Raw genomic sequence first — 21,045 nt, 5'->3', positions numbered from 1 at the left:
AACAGGCTGAAAATGTCTAAGTTAAGGTTAGAAGAGGAACTGCACAGCACACAGCTGGCTTTGAAAAAAAATCATACATGAGTCAAAGACGACATTCAACTCAGGCCAATCCCATGATTATTTGCAGTTCAGGATCACACAACATACAACTTAAATACTGCATCTCCTTGGGAGATAAAGCAATGCTGTGTGAGAAAATAATATAACACTCCTTGTACAAAGCAAATGAAAATATTCTATGGCAGAAGCATTACCAGGGTCTCAAACTTAGTACATCAATGCTTACCAGGATTCTACTCTTGGTTAAGCAGCCATATGCATTCCCAGAAGACTTTCCTGGACACTCTTTCTTTTATAAAGTAGCATCTTTAAAACCATGTCTCAATTTGAAGATTACAATTTCTTATACAATTATTTACAAACAAAATCTGCTTGTCAAAATACAGGTGTAACTAATTTTGTAGAACTGATACCTGAATTTATATTTTCAGTTGTCTGAGAACTCGAAAACAGAAGTACATTCAGTAATATTGACACAATGGGAGTTGTCTGTTAAACATTGTAATGTTACACAGAAAGAAATACAGAAAGTCTACAGCTCAAAGGTATGAGAAGTGGGTTGGCCTGTGCAACCTTAAAACAAACCAAATTTTCCTTGTAACCTAGGCTTGTATGATCTCATACCTGGTGCCAAAAACCACTGCATTAAAGCCACAAGAACTCATGTGTGAAGGCTTAAGACAGCCTTTATCCAGGAAATATGACAAAGAAGCCTAAAATAAAAGTCCAGCAGCAAAGTCAACTTAAGGAAAGGCTAACAGCACCTGATCCTTGTGGTGGGACCCAACCAGTGTACTCTGACTCATACACACTGGGTTCATTCTTCCCATGTGGAGTTCTTCATTGATAGACATCGCAGAGGATGAAATAACTGATAGAATTAATTCTCTAAGTGCCCAAAGACCACAGAAAAATTCATCCTTCACAGTACCCACTACACTTCTTTGTAAAGATGAGTGGATGGTAATAGGTATTGTATTAAAAATGAAGGCAAACATATTCTTGGTGAACATCTGTGACTTTGCCCACACAAAAAACTCTAAACAGCAAAACCAGTTTCTCAGTGTAGAATTCAAATGCATTAACCTCCCTTTTCTTGCTGAAGTGCCCTTCTTTAATTGCTTCATCTCTCTAAATATCATCAACCAAAGCACTCAAACAATGACTCCATTTTCCTTATTCATCTTCAGACAGTCCATTGTACACATTGAATAAATTAGTTTTTCTTATGAGAATACATTACTCCCCTCCACATTACAAATTTTCTGTAGCATTCAAGCACTTCTTACAAGATATGAAGGTACTAGAGTTACCAATGGCAAAGAGTTTTTTTTAAAGCTTGTCTTCAGTGCAAGAAAAATTAAGATTTTCACATTTCACATTTTACTGAAATTTTCTGAGTGTTCTCCTGAAGAAGTTCATTATAGAGTGACACTGAGTAGATTACAAAGATAAATAGTTACAGTTTTTCAAACTAAAAACTCAACAGAGGACAAAAGAAGAACTTACCACAGAAAGTATAAAGTAATACTGAATTCACATAGTGATTTCTGCTTATAACAACAGAAATTATTTTTCATGTTTTTGCTGGCATAGGGTCTGTTTCCTTCACAGCAGCTAATAAAGGGCTGTGTTTTGCACTTGTGCTGAAAATACAGGGATGCTTTTGTTACTGCAGAGCAGCCCTTGCACACAGTCAAGGCCTGTTTTGCTCCTCACATGACAGAGAAGTAGCCTGGGAGGTGCATAAGAGGGAGGGGACACAGTCAGGACAGGTGACCCCAAGGGATATCCCACACCCTATGGTGTCACACCTGGCACACCAAGCTGGGAAAGAAGGAAGCAGTGAGGGAATGTTCAGAGTTGTGACATTTGTTGTCCCAAGTCACCATTACACATGATGGAGTGAATGAATTCCTTGTTTTGCTTTGCTTGTGTGTGGCTCAGCTCTTAATTTCCCTACTAAACTGTTCTGTCATCCCACAACTCTTCTCAGTTTTACCCTTCCAATTGTCCCCCATCCCACTGCAGGGAGTGAATGTTTAACCTCAGCTAACATTCAGCCTAAACATTCTCAGCAATTTGGGAGTGCAATTCAAAGCAAGTATTAGCTTACCTGACCAGAAAGCGATGCAGGCCAACGTCAAAACTTCTGTAAGAAAAAAAAATACACTAAATTTTAATTATTAAAAAACACTACTCTGTTGAGTTTTGTACAAACACTGTGTTTCAAAACAATAATACCAAATATAAAGTTACTAGAATTGATGCAGCAAAGAGCAAAGGTGTAACACACAACTTCCTTTCTGTAATGATGTGTGGAATTTAAGATGATCACTATATGAAAAGATTTAGGTGCATGTTAAAAAGCTCGCAAATCTCTTGTTGGAGTATTTGTTCAATGAAGTGTTAACATTCAGAGTATTATAACACACATAAAGCATAAAATATGTATATACTGTTACTGGAAATAATGTAAGCATCCTAATCACCAGTATATTTTCTATTATATGCAAGTAAATCCTGTGTGCTGTGGAGTCTCTTTCCCCTTTTCTGCTCTGTACTGCAGTAAAATGTAAGGGACTGTCATGAATTCTCCCCACAATAAAGAATCATCAAAAACCCCTTATGTCTCCTTCAAATATAGAATTTCCAAGAACCAGACTTGGCAAGTGTGTTCCACTCACATCAGTAAGGAAGTTAACTTAGAGGACTTCTGACAGTAAGTACAAGTTAGATCACATTAAATTACAAGAACCATGTCTGAAATTTTCAGCCCAAACAATATACATTGACAGTAGTTGTCAACATTTCTTCCCCTTTTCTGGTTCCTCCTTCCTCAGGAGAACCAAGCTCATGAACAATGCACTGGCAAATCCTTGACACTACAGGAAGGCATCTGCTGATTTGAGACATTTACCTAACATCTGAAGTATATGCCAGTTTTATGGGACTATCCATATAATCCCAGATTAGCTGCATGCATCATGACACAAATGGAAAATGCAAGTGTCTTATTCCCAGTACTGGACATGATCTGGAATGGGCTTATATTTCACATACACAGAAAACATTTTGGCACATACTAAGCTCTTGAGCATTCTGTTCCAAAAAACCTAACTGGTCATTTTGAGTACAACACAGTTTGTTGTGCTTGCTGTGTGCCGCTTTCTAACTGAAAGAGCAAGAGAAATCATCAGATTGTTAATGCATCCTGATAACAGCAGACAGATAACAAGCTGCAGAAATTCTAGGAGTTAACAGGGAAGGAAATTCCACTTGTTCAGCAGGGTAGATAGGAGAGCAATGAATTTCTCACAGAAAAGCTGCCTTGCAACAGGAAAACATCCTGCCAGAAACACGTACCTGGTCATCATTAAATCTGTATTTTTCATAACCCTTTCCTGAAATCATTCCACCTTTTATATTATTGTTATATTACTGTGCAATTAAACTGCATGAAGTGCATACAGTTATCTTTCTGCATTCCTCCTGCCTAGATACATACTGTTTTGGCTCCCTCTCTTCACTAAAACATTCTGTGTGGTACAGACAGTTTTCTGTACTGGAGCTGGACACAGTCTGTATTTTTAGCTCTGAAAACCTTTTCTTCCTAGGACCAAGCACTCGGAACGTTTGTGCTGGGAAGGGGAGAAGAAGAAACTTGCACAGTTTCAGGAGAGAGCTGTATGCTAAACAGCCACCTTGCACATCTTCAGCCAGGCTGATCTTTTCAAGCTCTCCCAGCTGCCCTCCATGGCAATCACCAAACCTGCTACAGTCTCTGACAGGACACACACACCAAGCTGCTTGTGGGCAGGGATGTGGAACATAAAAATATCACTGTTTTTGACAATGAACCAAAGCCAAGGGACGTGGCTTACCAAAAGCAGGAAAAGTGAATGGTCCTGCTAACTTGAGATATCAGAGCTGAAGGAGATTGGGGTGGACAAAGCTGAGGCAGAGTGGGTTTAGACAGGGAAGGAAACAAGACAGTTTGCTGTAGATGCCGTGACATGGCACCTTTTCCCTCATTTTTCACTCTTTTCAAAACATCATTTTAAAAGCATATATATTGATATAAAACATGTATCTAAAACACTTGATATTAGAAAAGTTTTGTAAGTTTATTTCATAGGGGCTTTAGCCATTGGATATATTGTGGAAATATTTTAATAAGTATAAAAAAATAAACATGCATAGAACCAATTTATTACAATAAATAAGAAGAAGGAAAATTTATCAGTCTCACTAGATATAATTCAGCATACACAGGGTCCATTATTCCTCAGTTTTGATTTTGTACTGATACATTTCAAGAGTCTACCCAAAATCTTGAATTCTAAACAGTGTAAGCAGCCCTTTAAGATATAACTACACTATGACCAACAGAATTTTTACATTATACAGCATAGTCTGAGTGTGCAGTTAGATCTTAAAGACACTTTGAGACAGTATCATTGATTAGTTCCAAAAGCAGGAATATCAAGGATGAACAAGTTCAAGTTGTAAATGGGATAAATGGCTGCATTACTTAAGGCTATGGGTATTGTCTACAGACACCTGGGATAATGAATAGAAACATTGTGCAAGGCAAAAACACTGAAAGAAAGAATTATGGGAGACTGATTTTGACAAAATATTACTACAGACACTTTTTACTATTTTTCTCTTTCATATTTAAATACACACTGCAGTTAAGTCCACAAGTAAAGTGAAAATATAGTGAAGCAGCAATGGAAACGGATCTAGTAGATGCAATTAATCCCTCCATTCTTAGATGGAAATGTTAGAAAGAGTAAAAGAGGGTTTGTACAGCAGTGTTAAGGCTGTAACTAGGGGTGAAATAAGCAACTTCATCAAATTTAAAAAGAGAACAAATAATCACAATGTTATTTGCATTAAAAATTTCATAGTGATCCCTTCAACAGAGGACTCCAACCATAAGGCACAGCAGTGTCCCCCACAATCAGCATACAATTAGACCTGCCATATGCACACTGACAGGATTGTCTACTGCCTACAAAAGATGCCCATATTTACTTGATTTTAAAACAAAGTTTATAACCAACTTCACACAATTTGTTAAATCCTGAAGTTCCCTGCAAAATACAGGATTTAGTTGGTAGTTCTTGCAATTTAGGGTGCCTCAGTCACATAAATTTCAGAAATGCCTCAGTTATGTAAGTTTCAGAAATGCTATAATGAATGCAATTTTTCAAAATACATGGTTTCATTAAAGTCTAAAATAACAAGAGAAAGGATATCCTCAACTATATGAGTATAAAATTATTTACCAGTTAAATTCTCTACGTTGCTCAAATATCAATAGCTATATAGTATTTCAAATTTTGGAGAAATAAGTAAATCCTAGTTTATCAAAATAGCAATGGTCTTAGAACCAAGCAAAATCTTAACTAGCCAAAGGAACAATAAAAGGGTGATATATTTAACCTCAATTTCATAATCATTATAGACAGCACAGACAATTTGATGGCTATTTTCTTTATAAAAGCATCCCTAATTCTGCTCCTCTGTAAGGCAGTTTTAGATCACAGTTTTTACACAACTTTCATGCTTTTAAGCATGGAAGCTCTAGTTTGATACAATTCAATGAAAAATTAAACATATAATCCCTCATCATCAAACTTGTCTTTTCCCAGTACATCAACTACAGATTGGTGACCAATAATATGCATACACTAAACTAACAAAGACCTTTTCCAAAATACAGTCTTTGAAAATGTATCTGCAGGAGAAAAATGTATGATTGCAGGCAGATGCTTCAAAATTATTTCAGAGGTGCAGTTTCTGCTCCGAAAGCTAAATGCATTATGCAATAACCTGTCGGCAATTTTCATTCAGAACAAAGATGGTGAAGGAAAAATTTTAAAATTTTAAGCACATAGCATCCAGTGGATTGTTTATAATCCCACTTTCACAAAACTGTGCCTTCCTTTAGCTGAAGTCTAAATGCTGGTTCTTCAAAAGAAGAATTGTGTGAGCCTCTAGTACACAGCTTTTATATTCAATCAAGTGCACCAGCCTATCGTATTTAAGGACTTGCCTAGATGAAAACTGCTACTCATTAGCTCTGTTAGGTACTACAATTCACAATTCCAGCATGACGACTAAAGGACCCTGATCTCACAAGGTCTGATTGTGAGATCTCATTCCCAAGGGTTTACAATGATATAAAAAAATGTAAATACTGAACACATGCCAAGATTACAAGAATCAAAGTTAAGCCAGCTACTAGAGCCATATTTTATGAATCCAATTCCAATAATGTCAATTGCCCAACTCTGATTTTGTGCTTCCATATTTTTAAGCCATGTGCTGAAGAGAAACCAGTACAGCTTTATCTCCTGTCAATTCTGCCCCAGGACTGCTGGGCTGCAAGCTATTCCTGGAAACAAAGTACAGCACAGTGTGCAGCATCATCTGGGAAGTGCTTGGCTAACCATGGACTTCAGAAAGATGTTCTGCAAGCAGTCAGTACATCAGCACTCAAAATCAGATAGTGGCCTGGTTCTTACTGTGGGCCCTACCTTCAGAGGAGTAGAGCTATGTAGATAGTTTGCCATTTGTAAAAAGAAAAATAAAATTTAGTAACGTAGATGGAGACAGGCAATTGTGACACTGTGTACCCAGAGACTACACTGCATTGTAGACAGAAATATCCCAGACACCTTAAAAACAGTCATGTTGCCACTGAACATAAACAATTTTGAATGCAGAAAGGAATGGTGTAATTTCTATAAGCAGGACAGGAGCAAACAATATAATTACACTTAAATCTCTTCAAATCAGCCTGCTTGCCATTTATGGCAGTGATGAAATCCAACAAGTGGGTTATTTATTAGAGCTTCAGCACTCTGGGTATTCAACATCTCTTTAAAAAAGCATTGTAATGCTGCAATGTTTCAACAATGGTTCATGGCCCTTTCTTTAAAATGCGGCTGAACCTGACACTAGGAAGTGAAACCCATTCCCATAGCCTCAAAGCAGCCTGTCCTATTGAATTGCAGAATTGTTTGCAAGACTAGCACTTCCACTGGCTGTCTTTGCAAATAAATGTGGCATTTAGCCAGTGAGCTGCTGAGCAAGAGTCTCTCCCACACCAGAATATTTTGCACTGGAGACTGAGGAGTCTGAATGACAGCTGCCTTCACTGACACAGCACTCAAGTTGCTTCATTGCCCTTATTTCTGAGCAGCCCCTTACAGCAGGGATGCCCAAAAGACTCTGTAAAAAGAATTACCCTTTTTTCCCAGAACTGCTTTTCTGGATTCTCCTAGATCTGCTCATGCTTTTACCAATGCTGCCTGTGGCAACCTTTCCAGCAGGCAATGCCTTAAAGATGAATGCTTCCAAATTTCAAATAATTACAAGTGTGCAATGTGAATCTGGAACAATTTTAGAGTCTTGTCTGAAGAGTTAGATTACTACCAGGAAAGCAGATACTAAAGTCTATATGCAGGTTTTGTAAGTGCTATTATTTAATGTCTCAATGAGTTATAAAACTCTGCTAAAGCAAATCCCCTGGAGGGGGTACAGCCTACCAAACAGAATAAGTATTTTTCAAGAAGTGACTGCCACCAATTGATTCACCATCATCTTGATTATTAAATAAACATCTAGGAAAGCCATCTCTATTTTTAAAAGACACTTTTGCCTGTCCATGGCTTGAATTCATTCAGTTTTCTGCAAGTTTGCTATAAAGGTGTAGGTTTCAGATAAAGCTTGTTTCTTCAGTGACAAGCAGCACAATTCTTCTTCTAAACAACATAACTGCCTTCATACTTGAATACACTATTTAGAAAGCTGATGTAAAACTTCAAATAGAAAAACAACAATTAAATTGTCACAGAAGATTTTGCAGGAGAGATAAACACAGTAAGCAAACTGAAAATATTCACTTAAACTGTGAATATTGTGTAGTAGTATTAGTTTTTAAAATGAAGATAGAGATGCCTGATGAAAAATACAACCCAGTCCAATACAACAATCTGTTTGGATTCATCTGTTACCTAAATTATAGAACAGACTTTTGGACACCAAGCCTTTAAAGTCACATTTTAACATTTTTCTGAGGACTCTTTTGCCACATACAAAGATGTTTTTGGAGCTCTCATTTTTGAGATCAGCCTTTCAATTTGTGCAAGACACTTCGTGAATTCCACCCACATACAGATTCCAGTCTGCCCACTGATATGGTATTGAAATTAGGAACAAATGCATATATGGAGCTCTTTTGGCATTCCTACCATTCTTCAAATCCTACAATTTCCTATGCTTCTCTACTCTTACCATGCCACTTAGAAAAAAACCAATTCATAGCTTAATCCAATGATAAGATTCCTGTTTAAGAGAATTCAATGTTCTTGTGAACATTAAGATATTAAGAAATTGCTAAGCCTAGATCTCGAGCTTCAATGGACCCTTTTGTTTGCAAGCTTTGACTTTAACCATCTGCAATGCAGTAAACTAGTAGCTTTTATTTCAATATAAAAACGTACCTAACAGTAAAAATAAAAATCTATGCTATTTGAAAGAGAAAATATGAAGACTGTCAATGCTTCTATATCATATCTTTGACAAACAATTTCTTGTTACAGCAATAATAAGCAGAACTTGTGTATACATGAAGGTACCTTTATCCTTCTGTGACACTTGCTTAAGGACCCTGGAATTTTAACACTTCATGCTTAGATAAAACACTTTGAATCCTTGTTGTGCTTGTTCCTGGAATGATTCAGCAGTATACCAACTTGCCTTTTGGTTCCCTCCATTATTAAAATAACCAAAGCTGCCACTGGGTTGTGCCTGTGCTGGATGCCTCCATGCAGAGGTTCCTGCTCAGTGCTCTAAGTGCTCTGTAGCACCAATATGGCAAATGCACCAACATTCACATTACTTCACAGAAACAGACCTCTGTAAATGTCTGATCCCTTTAAGGAAAAGCCCTAAACATTTTATATGGGAAGGATTTACTGCATAGCATCACAGGGAGAAGTTAGGGCTTCCTGTACCCAGGAGAACAGCGGAAATCCACAGTGAAATCCTGACACCATCAAAATGAACACAAAACCCTCACTGATTTCATGGGAAGCAGAAACATACCTGGACTGACTCTGGACAATCTGCATAATGCAGAATACAGTCCAATTTCAGTGTGCATTTTGTTAGATACACTTTCATCTCCAAGTAGAAACTGTTAGTAAGTCTCAAAGCTTCATCTGCACAGTTTTGCTTATTAGCTGGGAACTCAGGCTAGAGACCTGCATATTAAAATTAACCTACAGTAAGACACCCACAAGGAGAAAGCTCTTTTGAGGACCACAGAAAAACACTTCACAATGCTAGTGGCCTCCAGCCTACAAATTCAATTCATGACTTAATATGTTTTCTTGCTTTATTTCAGTTTAAATGCAGAACTTGTATTATATCAGAAAGCCTGAGGAAAGTTGTAGTGATTCTAGGCAGTGACTCCTCCTCACCCCTGTAATCTCCTGGACAGAAAGAGAATCAGAATGTTCAGCAGGCATCAGCCATTGGCAGTGTGTATGTAAATTGCACACAAGTCTGCCTACTTGTGAGGCTTTAAAATAACAAATTGGTTCTGTTTCTCACTTATCCAATCACTGGATCTTGGTGATACAGTTCAGCAAACACTTTTTTAAAAAAGCCAAGTCTCATTTGTATTCTGTTAATCTCTTCTAAAGCCCTTCAGAAGAAATATTACTTTAATTTTATACCTTCCCCAATTCTTCAACAGCCTGTAGTAGCTCATGGAGAGTGGATGAAACCTAAAGCCCATTAGTGGCAAACTCCCATAGGGAAAGTTCTCCCTCAGTCTTTGTCACGTAGGACTCCTGCACTGCAGCGTGATGGTCCAATTACTGTGAGATCTCCATCCTTACTGCAAACACAGCAAACAAGTTTATTAACAGCCATTACTCATTTCTACAGTAGTTGTGAGCAGGCAGAGTGCTGCTTGCCAAATGTGAGCAGCAGTAAGTTTGTATCTACACAGAGCTCATATCAAATACAGTGAGCAATGGGCTTCAAGGTGAAAAGCAGCAGGTGGGTTTAGCTTGATTGTTTAAAAACCCAGCAATTTTAAATTACAGTGACAATGCAGCCATTAGACAAATAAATTCCCAATAATTATGTAATTTAGATCCAAGAAGGATTAGGGTGCCTTATTACTCACTTATTTTACACTCCAGAGTAACAGATTTCTTTTTCTCTATTGAAGAGATTTAAGGAGCCTTTCAAAGCTTTGATATAACCAGCAAATTGAACTGCACAGTACAGCAGGTAACTGCAGCATGCACTAATTTAGCTGACATCGAAAGCAGTTAAATCTTTTCTCTTCATCAGTGAGAGAGAATGGCTAACCAGTCCAGAATTTTCATATGTTCAGATGAGATCTTAGCTGGGAATATCACACATCAACACTCAGCTTTAAGCATCACCACAGTTAACAAAAAATGCAGTAAATCAGAGAGACTTACTTTTAAACTTTAAAACAAGTTATTCCACAATTAAAGATATGCACTAATTCTGCAACTAAATAGCCAAGTTTTTGGCAAGAAGTTGAAGTATTCAGATATTGCCAAGCAGGTGCAGTATTTAACTAACTATAATGTTAGTTATAGCTCCACAGCCTAAGGAGAGCTTTCCTTGACTCCAGCTGTCTGTGCACACTGGGATTGTGGATTTAACACCAATTCATTCTGTTTAGGAACCACAGCAGTTGAAGAGGGCAAGAACATACAGGGAGATCTACCCTATGTTCAACTTTATGCATCCACAGAAGGAAGAAGAGCACTTTCCTTCCCAAGATTCACACTCAGCATCCTCAAAGACCACGTAAATATCTTCTCAAGAATGAAAACTTAATATTCTCTAAGTGTTTTAAAGCACACCACCTACCTCTCTAGGCACAAAAGCTTTCCATGACACAACTGGTCTTACGCATGTTATTTTTACTACTCATTTGGGATCTGATCCAGTGCACTTGTACAGACAGGACAAGAAACCTAATCCTATGACTTCAGTGTTGAAGCCTGTTAAATTATGTCGGCTTCTGCACATCTTGGCAATAATCTTAATTTCAATAAAATTCTCCTTTACTCATGAGCACTAGGCTGTTGCAATACTGTGGGCATAACTGTATTTAGTCCAAATACCCTTTTAAATAATATTTTTTCATATTTAAGATATTACCTCCAAAACACAGTAGCGAAAAAATGCATTTTGACTTTGGAATAGAAATGTTGCAGCATTAATATTTTGAAGTCTAAAACCAGTGAGAATTTAGGCAATTAAAAGACATTTATTCTACCTGATACACTGTCTACAACATACTGGACAACTTCTTTCTCTGAAAATATCAAAGGGTAAAAATGTACCAGAAAAGACAATCCTCAACTCTAGAGGAAAGGGAAATATGCATAAGTATGTCCTTCCTTTTTTTGTCTCTAAGTTCCAACTGCTCAGTACTTCCCATCACACACATGGGGTAGAGTGCTTTCAAAAACGTAGCTGTCCAGAACTGCAGGACAAATACAAAACAAACCACCTGGAAAATACCTCATCCTCTTGAAGCTGACTGGTAGGCCTGCCCCAGCACTGAAAATTAGATTCTCTGGTCATAGCACAAGTGGGCTTGTCCTGGCTCTAATCCCCAGACTGACCCTGTCCCCAGGCACAGAACCTCAGAGGAGGGCTTTGGAAAGCAGCTGCTGCAACCCCTTCCACAGCAGGGTGGGCAGCAGGTGTGAGCCACAGATGTGATGTGCCATTCCAATTTCTACCAGGCTTTGGGTGATTCATGCTCAACCCCTCCTTCATCTGCCCTGGAGATGTGGAGTTTCTTTTCACTGCCTCTTTCTCCTTCCCTCATGCAAATTTTTCAAGGCTTGGTAACTTTACTACTCCTGAGGATACCTGTAATGTAAAGAAGTTTAACCTATCAATCATCCTTCCTTTCTGCCCTACAACTACCTCCAAATGACAGCCTGCACAACAGCAATTTGCTGTTATTACTAACATGTAATCAGAGAACTAAACTCATAGGAAGGAAAAATTTAAGGAGAAAAATCTGCTATCTCCTGTTTCAGACCATCAATCAGCCTATCCAGAAACACCACAACAAAAGACCCAAACACCGCACTACAAGACCCAAACAGAAAGAGTGAAGCTTTCACCATTTGTTAGAGTACAAGCCCTAAACACACAAAGGCACATTACTCTGAGCCCAGAGGCAGGGATGTCATCCTGACTACACAGATCTGCAGCACAGCTACAGTTGCTATTGTTACACACAATTGTGTTTGTGTTAACTTGTGCCAAACATTGGCTATTTGGGAATTTAAGGAGGCAAGCTTTCCAAGTCAAGCACTGACAGAAACTCCACTTCTGATCTTATTTAAATTACTTTAATGGTATTTTACAAAGCCTTTCAGCATCTTTCTTGTTTTGATATACTTAACAAGCTAATTCCCAAGATTATTTATTGCACTGCTAAAAATCAGAAGCCCAAAGACCAGCAAGTACGTGTCAAACTGGTTGAAACAATAGGAGGCACAGATGAAAATGCACTCAAGTAATTACTTTGCCTCTACAGGTCAGGAAGTCCATTTTCCTTTCTTAAATATCTATTTCAGTCCTCAGCATAAACTAATAGGCAATTGTAACAATACTATCAGGAGTTTAAGCCAGAAATAAAAGACAGTAAGTTTTTGCAGCCCATTCATCATTCTGGAATTACTGCATGTGGTCACAGTGATCTTTTGTGCTCACACTCACACAAGTGTCAGACTTGTCTTTTCCCAGAAAAATCCAAAACAAAGGGAAAAAATCCTGGCAATGTCTTTTTTGACAGACAGACAAGGAATTGTTTCCAGAAGGAGGAAAGTTTCAGGATCAATAGTAAAATAGGCAAAAAGTACCAGGATGAGGAAGAAACAAATGCAAATAAATTCACATTTTTATCTGTAGATCTATTTTTCTATGGCATTATTATAGCCTAGAAAGTGGTAAGACCACAGCAGACTGTAATCCATAATTTGAAGCAATTCACTGAGGCCTTGCACAAAGACCACTTCTCTTCATGTCAAGCAAATAATCTTAAGGAGTAACAAGGCCAGTAAACTAAACTAAATGGCAGACAATTTCTTGCAAATCATAACCCAGATGCCATTTTTGGATGTTACTGAGATATCACTGATATAAATTTAACTTGCTTGTATAGAACTGTGTGTGTCTGTACATGCCAAATACAGCCCTCCTAGTCCACTCCTTAGACATGCAAGAAAACCAGGGGCTGCCTAATGTCAGACTCTTGTCTGTCAAGAATCAGGGTGTTAAACACAGAGTAGAATCTAAAACCTAAAGCATGGTAGTTGAAAATGATCTGATCTTTATCACTGCATTTTTTATTTTCCTCTGGCAGCATTCTTCAACTTCATTTTCTTTAATCTAGATGAAATACTGTTTACAGTGAAATCTATGTTTCATATGCTACTCTGCCTGCCTTCTTGGAAAGCCTCTACTCTTGCTGAGACTAACCCATATTAAACAAGCATCAAGTTTTAGCATACTTCATCCCCAACACATTTGTCTCCAAACTATTTTGGGATGTTTGAGAATGACAAGATTTCAAGGTGGAAAGACAGAAGAAGTAATGGAATCACAGAATTACTTGGGTTGTAAGGGGCCTTTAAAGACAATCTAGTTGCAATGCCCCTGATACGCGTAAGAACAACTGGACCAGGTTGAACAGGACTCAATCCATCCAACCTGGCCTTGAGCACTTCCAGGGACAGGGCATCCACAGCTTCTCTGGGCAACATATCCCAATGCCTCATCACTGTCTCACTAAAGAATTGCTTCTTACAATCTAATGTAAACCTCTCCTCTCTCACTTTAAAACCATTTCTCCTTGCCTATCACTACCTGCCTGCATAAAAAGGTCGCTCTCCCTCTTTTTTATAAGCCCCCTTTAGGTACTGAAAGGCTGCAGTAAGGTTTCCCTGGAGCCTTTGCTTCTCCAGGCTGAACCCAACTCTCTCAAACCATCTGCATAGCCAGGGGGCTCCAGCCCTGGAACATCATCAAGGTGTTGTGCTTCTGCACATTTCAGATCAGCCTATGACCAGAAATAACTGTGGGGTTTATGTCATGCTGCTCCCACAGCATGGCAAAACATATCTAATTAATGTGTCCAACATTTTTGTTGCAGAGCCATACCCCGTAACACTATAAAAAAAAATGGAAGCATGATTATTTTTCCATGAACAGCAGCCAACTGTTGTCCTAATTTACAAACTGACAAGTTCCTCTATGGAATACATTGCCAAGATAATTTACCAATATGTCAAATTTTACATAGGATTTAGTTATGTACTATCTTTTGTTTCTGTAGTTTCCAAGCCATTACTCCTCCACTAGGATATTTTTCCATTTTTCAATTTGTAAGTTTCAGCAGTAACATAACTACTTCTAGTTGCACTACACAATTCATCCCCCCACCTGAGAAGTTGTATGGCAAGCATCAGCCTTGACTAATTCTTTAGAGGCACAAGTTTCCAACAACACTGGTGCTCTCTCACAATTGATTACCTGCTTTTAACCCTGGTAACAAAAACTAAGTTTTAATTCATCATGGCTTAAGGTAAAGCAGACATTAAAAACTAAGTTTGCATGCCACTGAACTGCTATCCTCTCTGGAAATGAGGAGCTCAGAGACTCCTTTTCACAGCTATAATAAAGCTTTTGAATAGCACTGTATTTATCATGCATTTATTACCTATGCAGCTGCATATTTAGCAAACTAATGACATCCAGGTGAAATGAAACCAGAGTAACACATTCAACACCTGTATTTGTCTTAAGACAGCAAACAAAATTGATAATTTTTTGACCCTAGAGATTGTTCTGATTAAATGTGAGTTAGGGAGAAGCTATCATAGGCTTGATAACTTTTTTAATTAAAATCTTTTATTTTTAGGTTTGAATGAACACTATTTGGTTCATTGTTTAGTACCATAGAGAGGCAGACTACTTGACTTGGTTTTTTAACACCTGCTTTGCTTTACAGCTCTAGAGAAACTTTAGCCAGCTTTAGACACAGTCTGGTATCTTCCTTACCTTCCTGACTGAAAGCTCTTCCATATCACAGTGAATTATGTCAGCATGTACCGACTAGAAGTGACACAGGTCTGGAGAGATGGGATCAAAAGCTTTGTTGTTATGCTCAAAGGACACCAGGTGGTGGTGCAAGGCTCCTTAGTAGCAGATTTGCATTCCTTACATTGTGACATTCACGTTGTCTCTCTCAAGGCTTCCTTTTCTCCTTCAAAACAGGCACTGCTAAAAGCTTTGAGACAAAAATTGTAATGCTGGGCCTTGGAAAGTCCAGCCAACATGTTTCTGACAGTATTGCCAAGTGGATACCAGCAAGAAGGGGAAGAGTAAGCCAAGCATGCACAAGCACTTTTTCCTGAGCAGTGTCCCTGATGCCAGACAGAAGGTAAGAGTGGGGTAACTCCAAGTCATCTGGATTATTCCAACCCACTCCATGTCCCAGCCTGGCCCTAAGCAGTCTTTAATAAGCTTTACCAGGCTACTATTTAATGAAAACAGTCTGGCAGAAATTTTACTCTGCCAGCTTAAAACTAGACATGGCATTCTCAATATTTAAATTTGACACACTCTGATAAAGTTGTCAGGAACATTCCTGTTGAAGTCTTGTATTTACAAACTATCAAAATGCATTTAGAACTTTAGAACTTTAGGGAAACAGTGTCATGGTTTAATAAGGTTTCAAAACATAAACCATTTACTTTCCCCTTTTTTCACTGTTTTATGCTAAACATATAATTTGCAAACTTTCTGTCCTGTTCAGACATACAGTTCAGAAACAAAGGCTATTCCTACTTCTAACACAACACTCCTATACAAGATAACTATCCACCATATCAGACTGCAAAGCCTCTGGGTAGAGTGTTTGAAGAGCTTGACTGTAAAGGCATAAGGACATCATCATTCAGGGCATTCACAAAGCTCCTTGTTTAATTGAGAACGTCCCACAACACAGCAGCCACAGAAAAATCTACTACTAAAGAACTTTGAGGGCAAGAAATCAAGTCAGGTACATATTAACTGACTTTTTTCAACACGCAAAGCAAACACATTCAATCTGTGAAATAATTTTATTACTTTGGGCAATGAATTCTTGATAGAAATTAAATAATCTGGCAAAAGATTAACATCAGCACCTGACACTTTTTCCCTCTGTAAAGAAAGGTTTTCTCCTTAGACATTAGTTTCAATTTTTGTACAAGAGTTATGAATATTTTAAGCAATGTCCAGTTTTTTGACTGTGACACACCACATACACTTGCAGGTGCAGAGCACCTTTTCATGGCCTGTTACAGCTACCTGGCACAGCATTAGGGTTTGTGCTGAAACTCACTTTCACTTGGCACCTCCAGTGCAATACACAGATTCCCTGGAATTAGAACTGACAAAGGGGAAAAACTGCTGCTGTTTGCAGCTCTGCCTACAAGGGCCAGCAGGCCAAGAAATGCTGTTCTCATGAGAGTGCCTGGTAAAAATGACAGATTTCTATATTAACTCTGTAGGTCATAAGTTCAGTGCAAACTCTGAAAGAGCATTTAAACCAAAGCAGTTGTTAGTAGCTCAAATCATTTTTAATAATTCATCTGTTTTCTGCAGTCTTCCTGCTGCACTTCTTTGAATACTTCAGATCTACACATGCCAACTATTATAAACTATAAAGCCTTCTTGTTACAACTAGCTTCAAGCTGAAAACAAAATTAAAATCTCATCCAATAAAACTCTGATAACAGCAGGCCCACTGTTTTAATGACTAAAATGAAAAGCTTTATTCATATTGCAGAGCAGTCAGAGACAAGATGGAGTAAGCACCGTTCTGACAGGCTCTGCACTAACACAACAGGACAGAAGCCTCTGCACTAAAAGACTGACAGGTCTAAATTATTAGGGGATTGTTTTTAGAAGTCTGGGGCACAGAACCCCACAGCCTGAAGGAATATTGGCTAGTGCAGAGGAAAACAAGGGAGGAGAGAAGTCAAGTGAATCTACTCTTACACAGAAGGTAAACATTAAGCAGAATCCACCTAGGAGGCAGTTTTCAGTGAAAATATTTCAGTGAACACTGATTTAAAGCAAACATAAGATACAAAATTCATAGGTTTCTGAAGAAATATTGTGCTGAAACTCCTGTAAAAGCAAAGCAGATCCAGAAATCCATTCTACTTTATAAACAAGTATCATTTTCATAGTACTTTTAATATGCTCAAGACTTCCTCTACCATATGACTCTACATGTTAAAATATTATAACTACAGCTTTCCCCATGTGATTAATAAAGCATTCATTTTCAGTCTCTGGAAGGATTTCAAGCTGAAATAATGTGGAGTTTAGACCCAGACTGAAAAAAAAATCATTTAATAGATTACTGGAAGAAATAATTGCTACTTTAACTAGATAGGCTGGGTCTAACTCTAGTAATTCAAAGGATGAAAATGCTGGAATGGGTTCTTGCCCTTATTCCCCCCCAGTGTGAAAAAAGTAACATCAAGTTGAAGTCCAATTAAAAAGCGCTAAGATGAATAATGGAGATGGGAGAAAAAGCACAAGGACAGGAAAGCAAACAGGTATGTGAGAATGAACACACATGGATGTTCTTACTGAGTGTCATGTATCAGTAAAAAACTGCCTGAAAAGCAGCAATGACTAACCTCCACATTTTAGTGAAACTGTGCATCAGGCTCACACAGCAAGGCAGAGCTGGAGGTTTGAGTCCATCCATTTGAAGGAGGAGGCCAGGAACACCATACAGAACCAGATATTTCACATAAAAAAAAAGAACTTGAGCTAAAGCCAGGCCACCTAAAAGAAAAAAAAAAAACAACAAAACATACCTTAAACAGGTCCTGAGACATTTAAAAAACCTGTTAATACTGATTACCTCCAAACAGCAATTATTCCAAGAACTAAGGCAAGCACTATTGCTTGATAGGATACACAACATTTCTCTCTTCTCAAGAGACACAGCACACAAGCCCATGCATTCAGGACATGAGACACATATACAAAATGGTACTCTCATTCCAGCATGAAGGCACAAATATGCATCTGTAGTTCCATTCTCAAAAATCTCTGGACTGTGGGTGTTGACTGCTATAAAAAAAAAAAACCAAACAACTGATTTATGCTGAGCTAAAAATCAGAATATACCAAAATAAGCAATGAACATTTACCACAGGGACAGTAAATTTATCTTTGCAAAAAAACCCCAACCAACCACTCTACACTTGCTGCTCCAGAAGATCCATAACCAGTGGTTATAGCTGCACATTATCCCAACATCCCCACAAACATTCCATGCCCTGTCAGATTGAGTCCCCAGAAAATACTCCCTACCAATGCCTTGTGAAGGCTGATCTGGAACAGAGGCTAGACAGATTTAAAGAATAAAGCAGGTATTTATTAAAAGGCCACAGTGGATACACCTTGGGCAGTACAAGAGCCCAGCCAGGTCTACACCCAAGTTGGACCCAAAATGGTCACAACATGGACAACCAGTCACAAGGTCTCTCACTTTTATAAGTTCTGGTCCTTCAGAATATTGGAGTTTATTGTCCAATTATAGCTTTAGGTTATGAAGTCCCATCCTTCTTGTTTCTCTCTTCAGCCCACATCGTTTATGCTCTGGGACCTGAGACTGGGGAGGTTGTCCTTAGTCCCAAGCTAGGAAAGGAATTGTTTTGTTTAACTACTCTGGGAAGAGAGCTTACCATCCCTCAATATGAAGCTCAGAACTGCACACAAAAGCAGTACAGAATCTGAAAAATATAAAAGCTAAAACCTAAGGCATCACTACAAGATCCTCTTCTGCTGCATCCAAGGCACAGAAAACTGAAACTCCACTTGGCATAATGCTTAAAGCATATTTCAGTTTTTAAACCTACAGACAAGGTCTCCTTAAGGTCCTATAGCTGCCTTAATTCCAAAGGAGAAATTTCATCAGTGTGCTTGCTCACAGCCTCAGGTTGTGACACAAACTCCAGCATCTTACATAGATCTGAGATGAAAATCATACATATTCTCATTATTATCATTATTCATGCAAGTAACAACCTTTGAATGCATTATAAAGGAAGATGATTCCTACTAATATTCTAAATGTTTTTTGTTGAAAAATGTAGTATTGACCAATAAGTAAAAATACAGTAAAAAGCAGAGGCCAACACCTTTACAGAATTGGTGAGGTCACTCCTCAAGGACCCAATGACTTTGGTGAACTTCTCCATCTGACAGTTGACATACAGAAAATCTCACCACAAAGAAGGGAAACTAAAATTATATTTCAATACAGAAAAAAATTATAAAATGCAATTGCTACAGCTCTTTCTACTCCAGTGCTCTGCTTTTGCTCAGTTATATTACCTGACTTGACTGAAGGACTTTAGACGTTCAACACAATTTTAAAGCCTTCCAGCAGACAGTCCTAAGAGACTAAGTTTTTAGTCAGACTGCAGCAGTACAACTCCATGAACACTTAAGTAACCTGTCTTTTTTTTTAAGGGGGGGAACATCTCTATTGCATTCTGCTGATGAATGGGTATACTATGGATGACAACCAAAAACTAAACATTAAAAATTCATCTACTGTATAACAACCGAGAGTGAAATTCTGGCACTAATAATGTAAAATGCAAAATTCCTGCTGACCTACACATGGCCAGTATTTTCCTACAACAATACAACATTTTCAGTTTTGATATCATAATTTATGCACATGATAAGAAACAGTAGTGCCATACAAGATAAAAATTGATGTTAGAACAAAATACTGAGACATGAAGCTTATGTTATTTTACTTCAGGGAAACAGGCATCAAGTATTCAATAACATTTTTCCCTGGAGGAAAACAAACAATCAGAAGCACAATTTGGATACTAGCCAATTAGCTCCACATTAGATTACTGCTAAATCATCTGTACAGCCAAATTTCTGCTTTAATTCCCTTCTCATTCAGTGTCTCATTTCTTTTCTGACAAATTTCATTGGAGAGCTGAACACTGACACCCACACAAACCACTTATGAAGATCACAGCTGTCTGTGAAGTAGTAAAATTCAAAATCTTTTGGCTGTGCTTGGTGGAAAGGTATTTACAAACAGGCTTCCAGTCTGAGACCCAAAAAAAATCAATACATTTGATTTTAAATACAATGATGAAAGATTGAGTTCATGGATACGAAGTCATAATATGCAAGTTGGGGAAAAAAGGCATTTTCACCCTCTCCAATAACACATCTATAGGTTGTCATTACTGTAATTAACAGGCAGCTCAGTAGCACTGGCATCTGGAACACAGAGATCACATCACAGTCACACCCAGCACAGCAGCTACTCTGCAAGTGGCAATTCTAAGACTCACGAGAACAGCAACACAAAGGTCCCTATCAAAATACACAGATCAAGCTCTCATTGGTGTTGAGCTCATGCCAGCAGCAGGAAAGTTCTGGCCACACTGGGAAAACTAAGGGCAAGATTCACAGCCACACAATAGCTGGGCTGCAGTGGCAACAGGCACAGGCTTCAAACCTTCCTGCATACCTGAGACATTGCAGTTGCTTTGCTTTTGCTTCAATCACTCGCACAAAGCAGCCAGAAGCAAACTGCTTCACCTGATTTAGAAGCATGAAATTAACAATCAAATTCATTAACAATATCACATAATTTCTTCTCTAATGTTTGATATAATAATTCCTCCACACACATGAGCATTATTTTAAATTGGAAACAAGCCATATCAAATGTGTATTATAACACAGCTAAGAGGAAAAAGTACCGCCAAGATTCTATCTTTTCTCCAGAATAAATTAATTCAAAGGATTCAAAGTTGAGATTAT

General features: G+C 38.1%; 1 protein-coding gene across 2 annotated transcripts in view; it reads right to left on the bottom strand.

Annotated features, from left to right (window-relative positions):
- HHAT (hedgehog acyltransferase) overlaps positions 1-21,045 on the bottom strand; it is a 191,610-nt gene that overhangs the window by 111,778 nt on the left and 58,787 nt on the right. For both annotated transcript variants that reach the window (XM_064709041.1, XM_064709042.1), the window contains exons 8-9: positions 17,865-18,015; positions 2,177-2,212 (exon numbers count right to left, since the gene is read on the bottom strand). In XM_064709041.1, the coding sequence (XP_064565111.1) occupies positions 2,177-2,212; positions 17,865-18,015 (187 nt within the window). The remainder of the gene's footprint in view (positions 1-2,176; positions 2,213-17,864; positions 18,016-21,045) is intronic.

This window comes from Zonotrichia leucophrys, chromosome 3, assembly GCF_028769735.1.
Source record: "Zonotrichia leucophrys gambelii isolate GWCS_2022_RI chromosome 3, RI_Zleu_2.0, whole genome shotgun sequence".
NCBI classification, from domain to species: Eukaryota; Metazoa; Chordata; class Aves; order Passeriformes; family Passerellidae; genus Zonotrichia; species Zonotrichia leucophrys.
This window is presented reverse-complemented; position numbering and strand designations above follow the sequence as displayed.